Raw genomic sequence first — 19,942 nt, forward strand, 5'->3', positions numbered from 1 at the left:
TTTCATTGTATGAATGTGCCCTCATTTATTTATCCATTTCCCTTTTGGACATTTAGGTCATGTGCGGTTTTTTGTTTCTATAAGTAGAGAAGCTGTGCATAATCTTAACACACCATCACCTTTGTATGTCACTCTGATTTTGTCCTTAGTGTAAATTTCTAGAAGTGGAAGTCCCGGGTCAGGGTCTCCAAGGGTTTGGCTACCTAGGGCTGGAGGGCTGGAGGGCAGGGTATAGAGCGTTAGGCCTTGATCAGTTCAGCGTATTGACTGACTCATGAACCAAGCTGCAGGGTAGCTCTTGCCTAAAATGTGCTGCATGCTTCTCTCCACAGGTGGCCAAAGCCTTCTGGATGGCAATTGGGGGAGACAGAGACGAAATCGAAGGCCTTTCCTCTGATGAAGAACACTAAATTGCCCGCGCTAGGGTTTGACTGCCTCAGACTCTTCCCTGCTGCACCCAGTTCTGTTTGGCCAGACTTCCCAGCATCCTGTTGGCCTCCTGACTCAGTTTTAGGGCTGTCTTACTTTTAGTTTTTAGTAGGGGTAGTGGGGCTTTTCTCCCTCAGTACAGTGGAAGGGAGCGAGGAAGGTAATGCCAGCAAGGAGTGACAGTTTTCCTAGTACAGAGGCCTGGGTGGTTTGCCCCAGCTGCAGGAGGAGGCCACCATGCCATTCCCGGCCCACCTTTCGCAGAGTGTCCTCTGCAGTCACACTCTGTCACTGTGGATCAGGAGCTGGTGCCGCCTTTCCTCAAGCTTCTGGATTTTCTGCCTGCAGGGAGCTTGCCCACCCTGAGCTTTGGTGCTTTTGATGGTAGGGAAGGAAGCAGTAGACTTGATTTGTGCCACGCGGTAGGTGGGCCCAGAGTCAGTGGCTCTTAGCTCAGTCTCGCGCGAACAAAAGTCTCTGGCCGTTTCCTGTGAAAGAGTGTCTCAGCTCACACCAGAAACTACTGAGAAACAAGGGTGAATTTTTAGACAATGTTAGAGGAGGCCAAGGTGTCCTCCTCTGGTAGGGATAAACAAACCCATCTACCAGGTTGCTCTTATGGGGGCACGGGGGTTGTGTTTAAGAGAAAGAAACTTCAGGAATTCCCTGTTCTGGGCCACTGAAGCAGTCTGTGACCTTATCTGGAGGCTTTTGCATTAGTCCTACCAGGAGGAAACTCGTCTTCCTGAGAGCTCATGAGATATCAGAGCTGTGCCGTCACACTTTATACCCTCAAAACAAGGCAACTTTCCCCTCTTTGTCTCTGAGAACCCAACAGATCACTGCCAGCACGGTCACACTGCAGGGTGGGTGAGCCGGAGAAGGAGGGAAAGGATGTGAGAGGTTAGGTGGTGAAGCTCTGAGGGCCAGTGTGACGTGCAGGGCTCGGAGTGGGGGCTCAGCTTCGGGGGAGCTGATCCCCACAGGGAATGTTACCTAAAGAAGGGTGGGAAATATAGCAAATAAAAATCCCTATTTCTGTGTTTGTAGACACTTGGGAATGTATGCCATTGACATTCACTGTGGTAGCCATTGCCACGGTTCTAGCCTGGTGCATGGTGCCCCAGCTGCCTGGTTGGTGCTGGCGAACGGGCTGACAGCCACTCCTGGCTTAGCGTGGACTGTGAAATCCTTAGGTCACCAGCACAAACAAGCTTCAGACCCCTCTGTGCCCCACTAATCTCTGCAGAAGGAATGGTGGGAGGAGTGGAATGCTCCAGGTCCTGGGCCAGGGCAGCCTTGACCAAGGAGGGGAAGGTTTCAGTGATTGGAGCATTCAGGAAGAGCCATCATTGCAGGCAACATTGGCAGTTATCTTGCTTGGTGACCCTTTCTCCCCCCTTTCCTTTTTCTTTTTTTTCCCCTCCTCTTTTAACTATTCTGAAGGTCTTTGAGACAATAGTTGATCACCATTCCATCATCTTTGAGGTGGCTGTATTAGCTGTTAAGAATGCAAGGGAAGTTGGCTCTGGGGTTGTGAAATGAAAGGCAGAATATTCTTAAAACATGAAGTGTTTCAGAAAATATATCAGGTCACATGGTTAGGGAACACAGACTAGAAAAAGCTGTGAATGTGATTTTCTGGATTAAACAAAGCCAGGTGATTAAAATGTGATTTATTTATAAAGTCTGCTAATGTGTGTTATGATTGTTGTTTTAGCACAGCCTGTGTTGGGGAAGGCTTCCTTCACACTGGGCGTAGGTAGTGAATAACTGGAGAGTTGATCAAACTCATGATTTTGGAGTCTCCCACATACATGTGTATCAGCTGACCTTTTTAAGACCTCAGCGTTCGGGGCGTCTGGATGGCTCATGGGGTTAAGCCTCTGCCTTCAGCTCAGATCGTGATCTCAGGGTTCTGAGATTGAGCCCTGCATCTGGCTCCATGCTTGGCGGGGAGTCTGCTTCTCCCTCTGCTCATCCTCTGCTCATGCAAGCATGCATGTGTGTGTGCAAGCTTACATGCGTGCACACGCACACACACACATACACTCTCTCTCAAAAACAATAAAAACTTGAAGACCTCAGCTTTTTGGGGCTGTTGGCCCCTTCCAGAGGACATTGGGGATAAAGTGTCCAGTGCTTGTCTCCTAAAGGCCCATGGTAAGAAGAGTGATCATGAGCTAATAGTGTAATAAAAGTTGTGTTCTACCTGGCCACCTGCGTGGCTCAGTCACTTAAGTGTTTGACTCTTGATTTCGGCTCAGGTCATGATCTCAGGGTTGTGAGATCAAGCCCTGAGTTGGGCTCTGCACTGGGCAAGGGGTCTGCTTAAGATTTTCTCTTTCCCTCTGCCCCTCCCCACCCCTCTCCCACTCCAAAAAAAAAAAAAAGAGAAGAAGTTGCAGTCTATCTAATGTGATCTATGTACATGCCAATACAAGTTACTATGGACAGTCTGGGATTTTAAGTGATACTCGGGTTTCTCCCCCCAACATTTCTCTATTTGTGTAACAGAGTTGGGCATGTAGTAGGCCCTGAATTTTGGCATCGATTTGGATATGCTAGTTTGAAAAAACTGATGACAAAAGTTTGAAGGTCCACGAGTATTGGAAGGTAAGGAGAGACAAAAATAAGCTTTTTTTTTTCCCCTGAGAAAATCACGTGTTATGTAATAATTTTAGAGTGATGAAGACATAGATATTTTTATAATTTTAAAATATGTTATCCTGCCAGAGTGTGAGAAGATTGACAGAACCAGTTTGCTTTCTCTCTATTTATAGAACTTGGCCACATCTAATTCAGAGAAGCAAGAGATTCAGCAACGCTAGACTTGGACGGCTGAGTAATATGGGATGTGGTTCAAGGACCATCGAGCATGTCAGGCCATCACTGCAGACTACTTGTAACTCATGAAATGTGATCTGTTGCTCCCTTCCTGTTCCCCACTATGGAGAGAAGGGGATCAACACCGTCACTGTGGCTTGCTGGATTCCCTTAACCTCGGGCCAGTCTTGTAACAATGGCCATCGAGAGAGCACGTGGAGTGCCTCTTGCCCTGCGCTGGCCTGCCACAGAAAAGCAGCCTTAGAAGAATTACTGTCTGAGGGTAAGCTGAGAGCTCCATGAACTATTCTGAGTGCTTGTGGACGCAGAGTTAAATTTAGCGAACATGTGTCTAGTGTGGTCAGAGGCTCTGATTCATTGAACATTCTGATTGATGGAGACAGAGCTTCAGAGAATTGTGTAATGAGCTAGAGTCCTTCACTGCACCCCCCAACCCCAGATTTAAAGCAGTCACACAATTTAGGTACAGCATTCTGTCATTAAATACCAAATCTTACTCGAGGACTACAGGTAGAGGAGATGAAAAATCTAGTCAAGTGTGTACCACCTTCGTGGAGGAGGACACCCTGACGATGAACTTCCCTTGAATTTGTGTGTCCTAAAAGCAGGCTGAACGTGCAGGGTGAAGTTCACGGTTTGACTTAGATTCCACTTAGGGTTTAGTGTAGAGCTCCATCCTTGCGTCTCTGGCATAGAAGCTGTTGCAGAAAAGATTTTAGAAATTCTTGGTTTCACATTCTTGGCGCTATCTAGCTTGTTATTAACACCTTGAGTCTTGCTCTTTGTGCGGATATCTTTATGCAGAGTTTAGTGTGTGTGTTTGTAGCACTAAAGCTAGAGTCTAGACTAGAAAGCAGTTTCCTCGATGCTGAGGTGTTTCTCTGATATGCAGAGTGGAAAATTAGGAAGAGAGGTGGTAGCAACCACATGGGCCTTTTGTTGGAACACCACGTAGCTCCATTCCAGCCATGAATGATCCATGGTTCTACCTGATTTCCTTTTGGAAAAGTACTGATTCAGAACCTGGACCTCATGGTTATTACTGCAACTTTAGAACACAGCTTTGGGAAGAAAAAAAATTTTCCCTCTAGCAAGCTGTCATATCTGTTTATAGGTCTAAAGCCTCTCTCCCCACGAGCACAAATCTGGGAGGCATAAACAGGTCACGTAAAGCAGTTCTTAACCAGCCTCCGTGGTTCTCACCTGTGGGAGGTGACCAATCATTGCCTCTCCCTTTTCTCTTACCAACCAGGTGGCTTCCATGCTACAAAATGGGGGCTAAGTGAGGTCTGGGGTAGGAAACAGCACAGTTTGGGAGGCCAGCCTCTTCATCTGAAGCCCAAGGACAGAGTCTGCACCAATCCTGCCATTCTGGAAAATTCTCAGAATGTCGTCAGTGGGGAAGTTAGAAGGCTTCAAGGTTGGAGTTGAGAAAAAGCAACCATAAGGCGTTCCTTTACCCAGGTGAGAGATGAGCCTGGTTTCAGGGTCCAGCACTGCCTGTGAACCTTCCTGGTGCCAGGCTGGGCCAGGTGTGGCAGAGACCACAGACTTGGGGAAGGATGTGGGTTCTCTCTGGAAGCTCCTCATCCAACCCAGGTGACAGAACGGGGCAAGCAAGACGAGGCCACAAAGGTAACATGCTGGGGGAGCAGGTGAGGTGCGGTGACCAGCCTCAGTTGCCATGGGAAGGGGAGACTGGAAAGTGCACCTCAGAGCAATCCTCTCAAACCTGGGCCCATATTGGAGCCACCTGTAGGGCCCCAGCCCAGAGTTTCTGGCTCACCAGGTCCCAAGTGGAGCCTGGGGAAGTATGTTTTGACCAGCTGGGGTGCTTACTGATGCTGTTGTCCAGGGTCTACACTTCAAGACCCACTGACATTGAGGAAGTGATGCTTAAAATGAGCCAGGGGCTCGGGTATGAATTGGGGCAGATGGGTGAGTGGAGGCAGCAAGGTCTCAAAGGAAGTTGCAGCATGGACAGAGGTTTGGAGAGAAAGCAATTGGAGGGCACCTGGGTGGCTTAGTGGGTTAGGCTTCTGCCTTCTGCTCAGGTCATGATCCCGGGGTCCTGGGATTGAGCCCAACATCAGGCTCTCTGCTCAGTGTGGAGCCTGCTTCCCCCTCTCTCTGCCTGCTTTTGATCTCTGTCAAATAAGTAAATAAAATCTTAAAAAAAAAAATTGGGGGCACCTGGGTGGCTCAGTGGGTTAAAGCCTCTGCCTTCAGCTCAGGTCATGATCCCAGGGTCCCGTGTCGGGCTTTCTGCTCGGCAGGGAGCCTGCTTCCCTCTCTCTCTGCCTTCTTGTGATCTCTGTCAAATAAATAAATCTTAAAAAAAAAAAATTGGAAAACCCTCATAGTCCAGTTAGAGATATGGTGGTAAATAGGGATGGAATGAAATGTGGAGAAAACCTTGAAATGCTACTATGTGGTGCCAGTGCCTACTCGGATGGTAATCACGGAGGCCAAGGGGTCTGAAGCGGAATAGACCTCTAACCACAATTACATTGCTGGGAAATCTGGCAGCAGTAATAGCCAAAACTAACTGATTAGCACTACCTGCCTGGAGAGCTGTGTTGAGAAGGATTCTGAGGCTGAGAACAGACCCCGCACTGGGATTTGTGGTTTTTGCTGTGGGTAGAGAAACAGCATGGTGGCCCCCGGACTAGAGGGCACATGTTAGCAGGACAGTATAGTAGCTGGGATCAGTAGGAATCAGGAATGAATTGGAGTGGCCTACCTTCATGCGTGAGTAAGGACTTGCAGGGTAGCACAGTGGAAGCAGATGCAAAAGGTATTGCTAAGGTAGAACCTGTGAGATGTGGCCACTAACTGAGTCATTAATTCGCCAAAAGTTGGTGGCCCAAAGAAGGCGGGGCTATGAGAAGATGCAAACGCTGCTCTCTTGAAACTCAGCCTCGAGGGGAAAGCAAACACGGTTACCACACAGTGGGGCTGACTGGCAGTATAATCACGGAAGGCTTCCTGGAGGGAATGTCTGCCTGAGTCCCAGAGCATTGGTGACAGTGCTTGAGTGACCTGCTGGGGTGTCGGGCAGGCCCGGGGCGTGGGTGTGGACTGGGGAAGAGGGCTCATCTTCACGGAGGGGAGTCCGGAGGGGAGTCCGTAAGGAGCTCCACCACCTGTTCACTGCTGGGTTGCGCACTAACAGTGAGCTGTGACAGCCAGATAGGGGCCAAGTGCCGAGAGCCCAGGGGTCCCTGATAAAGGCTTTGGAGCTTGTGCTGTGGCCCGGAGCATCTAAGGTCATGCGGATCACACAGCTGTGCTGATGATGCTTTCCTGGGAGTGCAGGCGGAGGCGGAGCTATTGAGAAGCCGTGTGGTCTGGGTGCTAAGGACCTGAAGTACAGGGCAGGGGGCGTGGACGAGCCGGACTGGGTGGACGTAGGGCTGAGGAAGCGTCGTGTGACTATGGCTTCCAGGCCGGTAGGCCAGAGGAGAGGGATGTGGTTTAGCGAGGGCAAGGATGAATTCCACTTCCACGACCATGAGTGTGAAGTGCTGTGGCATCTCCGTGCGCCAGTAGGCTGTGGGATACAAGTCTGAAACTTGGGACTGATGTCTGTGCTATAAATATGGACTTGGGAGTCATTAGCATTAATGTGGCTTGAAATCATGCGGGGAGATGAGGTCACTGAGGAAGGAATGTCAAGAGTGCATATAGTGGTCTGGGAACACCAACCCAGCTGGAGTAGGCACAGGCCCAAGAGAAGTTTGCCTGAGAGGGCCAGGACAGTTGGGGAGTGGGGCCTTCCCGAAAGGGAGGCTTGCTCAGTAGGGGATGGAAAGCTCGGGAGAAAAATGCCTCGGACCTGTTCAGGACTTGGAGAGGGGGGAGGAGGGGATGGGGAGAGGCTACTGATCAAAACTGGGAGTCCCTAGAGTGCTAGCTTGAACGAGCTGAAAGATGGGACGGGTTGGGGCTGCTGTGATTTGGGTCCCATTTACCAGGCAACTGGAATTTTAAGTCGTGGATCTGAAGGAACAGGTTGGGTTAGAGTTGGGGATTTGAGTCACTTGCTGAGAAATACTGGCTAAAACCTTGGGGAAGACAGGGACAGGATGGTAGAACTAGTAATTCTGAAGGCAGGACTTCACTGCAGGCCGTGGGGGCCCAATCGCTAGGCCCAGAGGTGCTGCCCCTGTGAACTTGGCCTCTGTTCAGGTGTGGGAGGTATTTGAGGAGTTCCTTAGCAGGAAAAAGCTGGACAAGTGGCCTGGCTAGAGGATTATTCTAGCCCCATGCCATTCCCCACCCCTGAAAAACTTGCTTATTCATTTTAATCTTGTTTCTTAATCCACATTATCTGGGGTCAGTGAAAATTCGACCAAGTAGTCTATTTCTCCTTGGGAGTTTTCAGAGGCACTGACCAAGTCCTTGGAGCTGTTGTCACTGGAGGGTAGACTGGCACTGCAGGGTACCCTGGGTAAGTGGAAGAGGCTGGGGCAGAATGGGGGGTGGGGATGAAGACATTTGTGTAGCCCCTGGGACCCCCTTGGGGCTCCCTTTAAAATCTCCCCACCCAGCCAGAAGAGCTTTTCAATGAAAAGTTTATTAGAAGGGCACTTACAGGGGAAAGAGATGACACAGATCTTTAACAATAGGGGTAAAATGCTTAAACAGGTGCTCTGCTCTTAAGATACAAAAGTTAGAAAAATCTAAACCACTATAAATACGTACATGCTTTTTACAAAGGTGTTCAAAGGTCAGGCTGGCTGAGAAGTGAAGGTCATCCAACACCCTCCACACTCTGTCCCCGCCCCCCCAACCCCACCCCAGAGTGTCTGGAAGAGCCTCCTCACCACAGCAGCAGGGAGGTGAGTGAAGAGGGGAGGGAGGGGGCTCCAGCTCCATCCCTGTGGCTGGAGATCTCACTGCTCTGAAGGGAGAGGGGGTGGGTTCTGAGGTCCCTTGGGGATGAGCCTGCAGCCCCCCTCCCATTTGTGCGTGCTGCCACATGCTTACCCAGTTTGGTTGCGGGGGGTAGCTTCTGGAAGCTGAGCGCTGTGCCCGCAACCAGCAGCGTTCAGAATGGGCTGGGCCCCTGACTCTTGCCCAGAGAGACCTTTCTGACTTTCTCCAAAACAATTAAATAGTTCTCTGTCTTGAATGGTTTTAAGAAATTATTACATAAATATAAAAACACCAGAATGCTAGAGTGTACATTATTTCAGCATAAAAAAATCAGTTACAGAATCACTGAGAGCATTTCTCAATCCAGTTTACATGATCGGCTACCTGTGTTTCTAGAAAGTTGCCTGGACCTCATCATGTCCCCACTGCCTTCCACCCTTCTATGAGCGACCCCTCCTCTTCGTGTCAGAGCCACAGCCTGCTGGGTATGTGTTTTGCTTTTCTACCCTCTTGAGAAGTAGTGGATACTCCTCAGATGGATGATCTAGAAGGGAACGTTCAGGCCCCGAAAAGAAAAATGGTACAACATTTAGTAAATTGGGGACATACTATAGATCTTTGGGCCAACTCCCGACTCTGCCCCTTCAAGTCACACAGAGCCCAGCATTAAACTCAGGCCCCCTCTGGCTATGGGTAACCCCCCTGGGAAACCGGCCTGTGAACAGTCCCCAGATTCGTCTTCCTCATCCTTTTGAGGCCAACAGAGATGGGCCTCAGGTGAGCTCTGGGCCTGGGGAAAGACTGGTACGAAGTCTCAGAGCCGCTGGGGGCCCAGGCTGAAACCCCCTCTGCCTTCTCCCCAGACGACATACATGCGTGTGTGACATGAACATGCTACTTAAAGCCTTTTCCTGCAGTTTGAGTAAACCCCGGGATAGGTCCAAACTCTAGGAAGCCAAGGGAAGATGGAGGAAAAAAAACTAAGCACAAGATACGTGCTACAGCTCATTCCAATACATTAATGATTTTTAAAAAATCACCACGGTCAATAAAAAAATACAACACAGACAACATAAGGACAATGGGAAAGTCTGCCAGCAGCCTTGCCCTTGTGTGCGCGCGCGCTTCCTAAGAGGAGTCAGAGGTCCCGCTCCTGACTCTCAGCTTGTCTCAAAATGTCAGATCGTCTGCAGCCCGCCAGGAAGGTGGCCAACTGAGATGATGTTCCAGCACAAGCCTGTAACCCGAAGCCGCTGGGGCAGCTACCTACTGGGCTTGTGCTGGAAGGACCTAAGTTACTAAATAAAGTTGGGAAGAGGAGTGGGGGAGGAAAGGAAGAGAAGAGATGTTGGCTCCTGGGGGTGGTGCACAGCTAAGGACCTCAGGCCCGGGGCTAGCTCCTCGGGGGCTCCGGGCAGCATTAGCCCCAGGGTGAAGGCAACTGGGTGGGGAGTCCCACCCAGGACATGACCGTTAAAACTGCCCTCCACCCCTGCCCCCAGACTACCCTATTTTCTCCTGCCCCTATCAACTGTCCTTTAAAAATTCTCTTTAACATGAAAATGCCATTCCTACAACAAGATTTTCAAACTAAGAAAACCGCTTTGTGACTTAAAGAAAGGCCACTAATATGACACAAGTCCCCCTACCCCTGCGGACCTCCCCTGCCCAGTACAGCTGCAGCCTCTCTGATGGGAAGGGCACCAAGTCCTCACCTCAAAGTCTGACTGAATTTCTTCTAGAGGTGGACTTACCTACATTCTCCTCTCATATCTTCCTCCACGGGTCTAGTCTATAAAGAAGAGGGGCCAAGTGAGCTTTTGTAGAAACACAAGACTAAGACTTCACACCTCCTAAAGTAGCCCTCCGCCCTGAGCATCAGGGGTGCCAAGACACCATCCAGGCGCAGCCACCAGATCGCTCAAACCGTGCTGTACCTGAAGCGAGTCCCCAAGAAACAGGAGGACGGCTGTGTGCCACAGGAAGGCCTAGGAGGAGCAGGAGGCTGATGGAGAACGCAGGCCCTCGGAAACTGCTGCCCTGGCTTTGGGGGAGGGCACCACAGCACCAGTGGAGGCCGCAGTGGAGTGCCCCCACCACAAGTCTCAGACCTGACCAGGAGCATGCGTGCACGTCCAGGTAGGCCCAGCCGGCTTCCTGGAAGCAGCAGTCGGCAGATGGCTTCACAGCAGGTGAACCCCGGCCCCTTGGTGTCTGACCGTCTCGGAGAGGGCGGTTGTGTAGGGTCTCTGGGCTCTGAGTCAGAGACCAGCATCGGTCTGGCAAGGTGCTCCTCCCATCTCTTCCTGTGTCCTCAGGGAGCTTGGAGAGCAGCTCTCCTATCTGGAAACCACATGGCTAGAGCTGGGGGGCATTAGGATCCTGCTGGGGAGGTGCCAGGAAGCGCCCATTGTCCCCATAAGGCATCAGAAACGGCATCACATTTGATATTTATACCCGCCAGAAGTAGACATTTTCTGCCCTTCGCCTGGAATCAGACAGGACTTCCATGGGAAATCCCTTGGCTTTTCCTGGTAGAAATCCATGCAAAAAGATGGGATAAAGTCATTTCATACAAAAACAGCGACGAAGAATCAAGTCCCAGTTACACGTGGCAATGCTGTATTCTGCAAGAGGCCAGTTGAAAAGGAGGGATTTTTTTCCAGTTGAAGTAATGTATACCAGTTTCCTCACTAATTGCCACTGGGAACAGTACTTCTTACACAGTATAGCTGCTGAAGTCGTCACTGATGATCCTCCGCCGTGAGCCAGATAATCTTACATCCCTGGTGGGGGGGGGGGGGGGAGACGGCACACCTCTGTGCTCCAAAGCTCCAATTTTCCAAGGTGTTAAAAAAAAAAAAAAATAGCCCTTTTTCATTTGCCTATGTTGGCCTGAGATTTTTTTTTCCCTTCGGTTGCATTTGCTTCTGTTAATTTCAGTTTCCAGAAGTGCTGGCAGAGTGTCTTCTCAACAAAACCTGGAAAAGCTTCACCTTGAGAGAGAGGGGTTGCCAGCCCCCCCACAATGCTGGTTTCCCCGTCAATGTGCCAACCCAGGATTTTTTTTTAAATAGAAAATAAACATTTAAACGAGCATACGACAAAGCTCATTTAATTAATGCAACTGACTACGTAAACCAGGAGAGCCGGATGCATGAGAATAGCAAGTGAGCTCTTACAGAGGACTGCAGACCCACGGAATGGAGCGTCGCCTCCGCTCAGACCCCACTGATGCGACAACTGCCTCCTGCCTCACGTGACCATCTCACGTGCTTCAAATCTCTGAGATTAACAGGAGAAGAGAAAGTATACATTGTATAAGCGCTGAGTCTCAGCAGATCTCCCAACTGTTCCAAGTGAGAAAGGACAAATTTGAGAGGAGGGGTCTCGTCCACTTTTCCCCACTGTCCACGAGCACATATTCTGAGCATGCTGGCTCACCCTTCTCGGGACACTATCAGAGGAAAGGGGACAGATGCGCCCCCCCTCCCCACCCCAAGTCAATCCGGCTCCTTGGGTGCAGGGTCTGCTGGAGTGCTGGGGCTCAGAAATGCTCAGCTGAAGCACTGGTCACAAGCGCCAGAGGGCTAGGCATGAGGTTCGCTCCCGCCCCTGCAGGCTCTGTCCCACCGAGAACACCCAAGGTGAGTTTCACACTCCAGGCCGGAACCCACGGCCATTTCCTGTTGGACAGTGACATCCCAGATTGCTGTCATTAAATCCGAAGGGGGCTGGGAGGAGGGGGCAGGTGGTGAACTACTACCTGTTTGCTCAAGCCACCAGAGCAGAAGCCATTTCTTGCCCTGCAAACGGGGGCCAGAGGGCACATGTGTTTGGCAGACACAGCTGTTCAGAAAATCCATCTCTGGGTTTGCTTTTGCGTTTTGGAAAACAGGTCAGTGCCGCTTTGATTGAGGGAGAAAAATTTCTTCTTCATTGACAATAGTGAGTTCCAATTTTCTCCTCCTATGCGGCCTTTCCCCCCAAAACCCACCCTCCCCCCCACCCTCCCCCTTCACACCCAGTGTCTCTAAGACACACTGGAACAGCGGATGCTTGGGGAGCCCATCTGAGTGAGGACCTTGTCAAGCCACTGCAAAGGCCCATTCAGGTGCAGCTCGATCCAGCAGGGGGTGCTGGTCACGGTTTGTCTCCTGCAAGACATAGGGAGAGGGGTGGGCTGGGAGACTTAAAAAATGAGCAGAAGGACACACATACAAGTCAGAACACCTCTTCCTGCTTTGATGAGAGTCCTCTAGCCAGAGCCAGAGATAGGCCCATGGTGGCTTCCTAGACCCTGCTCTAGAGGAGGATCCAATGACTTGCTGAGACTGCCGGGGCAAACTCCTCCAACCAGGAAGAAAGAGCCTTGAACAAATCAGGTTCTCTCGCCAGGGAAGGAAATAGCCCTTCAAGGGTTAAATGTGTGAGGCAAATTCCAGGGTATCCTACTTGTCCACCCATTTCTGTGATAGGTCCCCCCATAAAGAACTTCCAGCCTGAACAAAGGTCTCCCTGGGTCCCATCTGTCCTGAATGGGCAGCCTCAGCTCCAGGGCCAGGTCCGGTCCCAGCAGGCCCTGATGACGTGTGTCTGTCTGATGGAGGGGTGTTTTCTGCACATTGCCGACAGAATCTACATGCCATCAGTTCCCAATGTGCTGATATAATTCCCATCTATGGCCTTATTTTGGAAAATCTTACAAGCAGAGTAAGCCATGGAACAATTACTGGAAAAAACCAAGGCACACCACACGTTTCTTTTCCCCAAAGCACTTTGTCTAAATTCAGGCTGGTTGATGACGCAGCCCACAGGCGAGCTCCCAAAGGCCTCCAGTGAGCAAAGGCTATCTGCTGAGGCCGGAGGTGCTTGTGCCAGCTGGAGGTGAGAGGCCTGGGCCCGGGGCCCTCCCCGCTGTTGGCCATCTGACAGGAGGGATGAAACCTTACTCTCTCTTTGGCCCAAGAGGCAGAAGGAGGGCAAGACTGTTCTGGGAAGGGGCCGCACCCGCCCATTAGGCAGCTCTGTGGGGCTGCCAGGTGGCAGTGACACGGTAGGCCACACAGGACCCCACGTGCTGGCAGCATGTCCCACATGGTGACACAGTGCCCCTAGGGAAAGGCCTCTACCACCAAGGGATCTCCTCCCAGCACTTGGGAGCTGAAGGGCCACTGTGGTGTGCAAGCTCGAGGGCTTTTAGCTCGAGGCCACATGCCCTCCTTGCTTGGCCTAGGCTGGAGGTTTCTAGATGGGCTTGTGGACCCCAGCGTGCCTCTCTGACCTGAAATGCCTGAGTACAGTCCTCTGAGAAGTCTGGGTGTAGGAAGAGCAAAAGGACTTCTATCTGGCTCTTTTCCATTGGTGTCCAGCTAAGTAGTTCCCTTCCCCACTGAAAGAAAAATACTAATTTTGTAACCCTTCACTCTGGTCCCATAAATGATTTCAGCCAGGGCCAAAATGTGGGCTAAAATCTCTCTTGGGCTGGGCCCTCGGGCCTGGGCTCATCTCCTCAGGCTGTCATAACTGGGCTGTAAGTTCTCCTGAGAGGCCTGACTACTTTCATTACTCGGTTAGTCACTCATCCTGGATTTTACAGAGACGCCCCCTCCCTCCCCAGACCAAGGTGCTGTGTTCCCTGGGCCCGTGGGGCAGACACGGGGAACAGCAGCTCAAATACGGTAAATAGGAGAGGACTTTACGGACCGAAATCCTCTAATGAGAATCTGACTTTCCATAAGTCATGCTCATCTGGATTTCATTACAAACGGTGGCCCAGAGCCAATACTGAAATGGGTTTGGCCTGGGTGCAGAATGACTACAAAACAAAATGGATTCCAAACATCTGGAAAAATGAAGAGAAGGGGGCAGTCACTCGCAAGGCGCTGGCCCAGGCTGCCTCGCGGGCTCCTCTGCGTCTGCCACGGCAGCTGGGGGCCGGAGGGCCACAGGGCTCTGGCCCTCACACCCTCCAGTCTAGGCGTGGAAAGAAAAGGGACCAGCTTCGCCAAACCCAAACCAGAAAGCTCTGGGAGATTCAACAGAAGAGACCAGGTAGACCTGACCAGTGCTATGTTTAAACCAGTATCTGAAATTCTGAAAAAAAAAAAATAAATAAAACTCCTTTCTTAGCAGGTAAACTCTGTTCCTATTTGACTACCCAAATCTTCTCTCCTCCCATCTGCCTCTCAATTTTAATACCTGAGCTCCTCAGGGTCACCTCCATCAGAGGCAGAGCCCCAGAGAAGGGCAGAACAGCTCCTTGGAGAGGGTTGTCCTAAAATCATCCGCCCAAAATGAACAACGAGCAAGGAGCCAAGAGGCAGAGTGCTAGGCTCAGCTTTTCCGCTAATGATGTGACTTCAGGCGAGTCACTTTCCCTCCCTGGGCCTTGGTCCCCCCTCATCTGTGCACTGGCAGTGGTACCAGTGTCCCCGGCCAGGGTGATGGTGAGGAAGATGTGTTTCTGGTGCTTGAGACACTGCCGTGCTCAGCTCTTCCTTACCCAGCGTGGCTTGGGCCCTCCCGGCCTGCCTAGCCATGGCCTCTGATCCTTGGTCTCTGCTCTCTGGGGGGAGGGTGGCCTAGCTTATCTCTAAGGGGCCCCTGCTCTGCTGCTTGAGTCCTGTGCAGTCAGGCCCCCATGACAGGTGGCACCCAGACCTGACCTGTATTCCGCTCCCCAGCCTTTGACGAAGCTCATGCGGATGGTGCACATCCGGGTCAACTGGTAGACCGCCTCGAAGCCCTGGTTGACGGACTGAGCCAGGAGGGCGGCAAACTCCTGGTTGTTGAAGATCTTCAGGTTGCACCCTGCCAAGAGAACAAAAACAGTGCTTGCGGGGACAGGCACACACGCCCAGAGCCCCACTGCTGGCTGAAGCCACCCCTGGGTCATCCAGAACAGCATACCTCACCCAGCCCAAGTGGCACACAGTTATTCCGTGCGTTCGCCCCATACTCCACACTCAGTGCCACGCTAGGGACAGGCCCCCTCATCTCAGTCCCTGCCCCTGAAGCTGGCCCCACCTCAGTGGCCAACACGCAGGGCTGGATTCAACACTGGCCTGTGAGCCCCAGCTCCCGGAGCCAGGGAAGGCTGAGGAAGACTGTAAAGCCAGTGACCTAACAACCTGAGGAAGGGTTTGGAGAGGTGGGCCTTGCCCTGGACAAAAGGGCCAAGGCAGGACTCCAGGGACTAGAGAGAGAAGGTACCTAAGCCAGAATGCCCATGGCTGTGTGGGGCATGGCTGACCACCCAGGGAGCTGGAGCCCTTGACAGTAGGCGCAGGGGAAACAGGCCAGACGAAAGGCTCCTCAGCCTGCTGTTCCAACAGGTGGCTCGGCACAGGGTCCCAGGGTACCTTCTACCCGGGCTTCCCTGCTGAATCCACCGGGACCAGGAAGGAGCAAGAGACTCGGGCTACAGTTTGGCCTTGGGGCACATGGCTGGGGCAGGGTGATATTCGTAGCAAAGTGAAGATGTGTGTCTAACTCTCCAGGCAGTAAAACCTGAGCCAGGCCCAAATAAAGTTTATAATAAATCTGAAGTCGTACTGCCTGAATGCCTGAATATGTCAATCAGAAAAATAACAACAGCACATGCTAGAAATACCCAACAGGTGAGCTAAGGTGACATTTATTAGTAGGCCAACACCGGACTCCTACTCTTGCTGTGTGACTCTGGGCCGGTCACTTTCTCTTCATAAGCCTGGGTCTCCTTTGTAAAATGGGAGGCTGGCCTCCGGGGATCCTCCTAGCTCCTATGGTCTATGATAACAAACCCCACCAGGGCCAAGGCAGCTCTCCCCAGAAAGGTGTGGGATGGCTGGGGAAGGGAGTAGCGACAAGGCCAGGAACACAACTGAGCTTCCAGTTTTCTTTTTCTCCAAGGGGAAGTCTGGTGACACGGGACAGCAGGTGGGGTCCGACTCCCAGCCAAGCCAAGAAGCAGAGGGACCACTGGACTCCACGGTCCCACCATCCTATGCTCCTCCCAGCTCAGCCACTCCCTAGCCCTGTGCCTCCGTGCAGGTGGCTTACCCTCTCTGAACTTGTCTCCTCACTCAAGGAGCCAGGATAATGGGAGAAGACTGTGTTGACCCTGCCCAAAGCTCATCACTCTGCTATCATCTGCTACCAAGAGGAGGAAACACGTGCCACACCCAGTACCAGCCCGGTCACAGCCCACACTCCGTAAGCAGCATGGCCCAGGGCTGCATGCCTGTGAGAAGCGGGCCCTGGCGGGGCTCTCGGCCTGGGTTTTCTAGGTCCAGAGGCCTGGATGGGGTCTGTCTCTATGCCTGTGTTGCTGCATAGCTGTGGCCCTATCCAAGCCCCCGCTCTGGGGTGCAGCTTGTAGCCATTTCTTGGAATACAGGTGGGATTCATCAGTTCTACACAGAAAACCCGCAAGAGCTTCCCAGAATAAAAGCAGAACTTTCTTGCGTCCTTCTGGGGCCTGGCCCCATCATGCTTTCTAAACACTTCCTGCTTCTTACATGGCCTCTCCAGCCAGAGTTTCACCCATATGTGCCCTACTCTCCATCACCCCCGGGGCATTGGCCCATAATGTACCCTCGAGGTCCCCACCCCAACTGTCACCCGGTGCCGAATGCCAGCCAGCCCTCAATGCCTGTGTGCCGCCTTCAGGAAGCCTTTCCTGATCCATCCCAACACTTAAATGAGTTTTTCTCCCTGGATCCAAGAGCACCTTATCTCTGCTGCTTCCTTGGTGATTAGTACCTTTCCTTGTATTAAACCCATTTGTGTCTTTGTCTCATGCACTTAGCCTGTCTGTAAGGTCTGTGGGGAGAGCAACAGGGCCTCCCAGACCCCTCCGTCTCCCTCAAGCACCTGGCATGGTGCCCACATGCTGTGTGAGTTTGTGGAGTGAAGGACAAAAGCATGATGCCTGTGCATCTGTGCAGGCAGGGCAGCAAGCGAGTGGCTACGGATCAAAGGCAGAGCCATCAGAGGCTGCGTCTGATAAGACACAGACAAAACCCCTATGAAGCCCCTCCAGGCTGGCAGTACAAACGCAGAAGAGGAGAAAAGGTAAGGATGAAGAAGGCCCCAGCATCCTGGAAGCACCACGGGGTGGGGCTGTGAGAGCTCCTACCTGGCGGGATCTTGCAGACGGTGGCCGGGTGCCAGCCATAGCGCTGGTTACAGTTGGGCGACTGGACGAAGATGGCGCTGTCGCTGAGGCACTCTGCGAAGACCTCCCCTCCAATGTAGTACAGCCGCACGCCTCGCCCTGGAGAGATGGGGGTCAGACTGGACTGGGGTGGGGCTGGCCCCAGGGCCAGCAGAGGCACGCCAAGGGGCCCAAGCTGCAGCCAGTGTTCTGTGTCCCCGCCAGCCTCACCGGACAAACAGGACCCAGAGTCCAAGCTTAAACCCGCAGGGGTTATGGGGGTGACACCGGGTCCCCTAACGCGGGGCGGCCAGTGTTGCAGGGAAGGGGCATGGGCTAAGTCTGCATGATGGCCTTGGCCACAGACAAGCCATGGGCCAAAATCAAGTTCCTCAGCCTCGGAGCCTCCATCTCTTCAGAAGATGGGCGATGTTCCCATGCACCTCAAAGGGCAGCCGAACCCCACACAGCGCCCTCTGAGCGGGAGCTGCAACAGAAACTCATTCAGCAGACATCCCAGGAGCCCTTCATGACCGGGATGGCTTCATGCCACCCCTGTACCTTCTCCTCTCTGTGCATTTTTCTAAAACATTCCATAGGTTTCTGTCATTCACTTTTCCTCCATCTCTGAAATCCATTCCAGATGGACAGAAATTATTTTTAAGCTGGCTTTGTGAGCCGAAGCAAGCAGTTACGTAAACACGCTGACATGAGAGCTGCTCTCAGCCTGGGGAGGCTTTTCTGCATGGGACGATGGCCTCTGTTGCCGCTTCTGGGGAAGAGGCCCAGAGGGCTGGAAGATGGAGCCAGATTCTACAGGCACGAGGTCAAGTGGGACAGAAACCAGGGGGCTGCTGGGAGTTCTGCCTCCTTGGCCCATGATGGCCCCAGAGCCCCTTTCTCCTTAGTTTGGCACGACACACGAGGGATGTGGGGGGACTCGGGGTCCACAAAGAGGGGCCACTGGATTGTCTGTCAAGAGCAGAGGCAGAGATGGAAAGACCCCGACAAAAAGAACAAAAATGTGTTTTGTTTTGGTAGTGTCTGAACCACTATTTTTAAAATATAGAAAAGCATAAGGAGAACAACAAACACCTGTGGATGCCGCTCAGGACCCATATCTTTTTAAACGTAGAACAAATATGGACGCAGTCTGGTAAGGCTGAGGGCTCAGTGGCAGGGGGCTGTTTGTCACCAACTAGGTCACACTCATGGTGTGGCCTCGGCAAGACTCTGCTCTCCCGTGGGCATCAGGTTGTTCCCTGGAGAACGAGAACCCAGGCCCAGACCCCTGGCTCCCCAACGTTTCATCTTTTAACCATAAAATCCTCTCTTTAAATGAAAATTTCTGTGAAAACTCAAGACATGATATGGACAAGATCAAGGGTGCTCTGGTGCACTTAGGACCAGACCTGCTGGTGCCCTGCCCAGCTCCAGGGTTTGCCCTGAAGCCCAGGGGCTCTGGACTGACCATACCCTATTATACCATCTCCAGGGTCTTCTGAGGGACTCAAGATCCCCAAACTATGAATATCCAAGTGACACACACACAGCTCCCTCTTCCATAAACAAAGTGGTCTCTTAAGTATGTTCTGGGTGTTAGAAGGTTCTGGCAGCCTATATGAAATTAATAAAAGATCACTCTGGACACCACCTACCTATCCACCTAGCAGTCAGTCCTTTAGGGGTATGTTTATTAAGATAATCACATACATTGCCCTTTTCATAGATTTGCCATTTTTATCCCCTCAAGTGAGTGCTTTCGTCCTTGGGTTTCCCCTCTTCAGACTTAATCTATGTTTTCTAATGGGAGTGACCAAGCAATGTGAACTTTTCTGGCCTGGACCCTAAATAGGGCAATACAGAGTTTGGGGGCTGGCTGGGGAAGTGGGTCCTTTCCCCAGGTCCCAGCAGAAGGTAAGGCACAGCGGGGCGGGGGGAGGGGGTGGTTAGGAGGGGCAGGTGGGTTCTGGGCCCAGGCTGCTGGGCTGATGTGGGTGGGGAGGGGGGTGGATGAGGAGACGGGGTGCCCTTACCGATGTGCCTCCGCGTGAGCTCCACGGCCGCGTTCCTGTTGACGTTGGAGAGCAGCCCCAGGCAGAAGCGCTCGGAGTTGGAGGGGTCGGTGAAGCCGTCCACGGTCATGGAAGGCTGCGAGGCGTGGAATGTTTCCCCAACGCGCTGGTTCAGTTCATAATAGGAGATGGAGCACCAGAAGGCCGGCTCGCAGTAGGTGACAGGCTGCAGGTCTGGGGAGACAAGCCAGGCTACTGGGTCAGGGGCCCCTAGTTCGCCTGCTCCCTAGCAAGCTCCCCTGGCTGCTCTGCAAAGCTATTTCTCTACCTCTCTGAGGGTGTTACAATACCCAGACCTCGTGCCTTGTCCTACCGAAGCCTGCAGGATCCAATGTGATAAAGTACTCTAGCGTTTGGAAAAGGGCTTCTCCACTAGCCTTGCCGCTTTCATTTAGTCTTAGCTCATAAAGGGCTCCGTCCTGCCTGGCTGGCCTTGGGTTCATGCTGTCTTCAAGGAGGGCCAGGCACCACCCAACACCTGGGCAAGCCTGTTGAACAGGCCTGGCAGGTTCCCCAGGGGTGGCCATGCCACCCACACGGCCACCTCCCAGCCTGTTGGCCTCAGAGGGGC

The 19,942-nt window shown here is 52.3% G+C and overlaps 2 protein-coding genes across 4 annotated transcripts in view; one reads left to right on the forward strand and one right to left on the reverse strand.

The window, feature by feature from the left end:
- AAGAB (alpha and gamma adaptin binding protein) overlaps positions 1–2,119 on the forward strand; it is a gene marked incomplete at its 5' end in the record, with an annotated part of 48,390 nt that extends 46,271 nt beyond the window's left edge. For both annotated transcript variants that reach the window (XR_014313364.1, XM_082737013.1), the window contains one exon: positions 333–2,119. Coding sequence is in view for 1 of the 2 variants with exons in the window: in XM_082737013.1 (XP_082593139.1) it covers positions 333–410 (78 nt within the window). The remainder of the gene's footprint in view (positions 1–332) is intronic.
- Positions 2,120–7,836: 5,717 nt separating this feature from the next.
- Positions 7,837–19,942, reverse strand: part of SMAD3 (SMAD family member 3) — a 117,348-nt gene continuing 105,242 nt past the window's right edge. For both annotated transcript variants that reach the window (XM_082737011.1, XM_082737012.1), the window contains exons 6-9: positions 19,333–19,545; positions 17,279–17,416; positions 14,826–14,970; positions 7,837–12,314 (exon numbers count right to left, since the gene is read on the reverse strand). In XM_082737011.1, coding sequence (XP_082593137.1) covers positions 12,191–12,314; positions 14,826–14,970; positions 17,279–17,416; positions 19,333–19,545 — 620 coding nt within the window. In that variant the 3' untranslated portion in view covers positions 7,837–12,190. The remainder of the gene's footprint in view (positions 12,315–14,825; positions 14,971–17,278; positions 17,417–19,332; positions 19,546–19,942) is intronic.

Source organism: Mustela nivalis (assembly GCF_964662115.1).
Source record: "Mustela nivalis genome assembly, chromosome: 6".
Taxonomy (NCBI): domain Eukaryota; kingdom Metazoa; phylum Chordata; class Mammalia; order Carnivora; family Mustelidae; genus Mustela; species Mustela nivalis.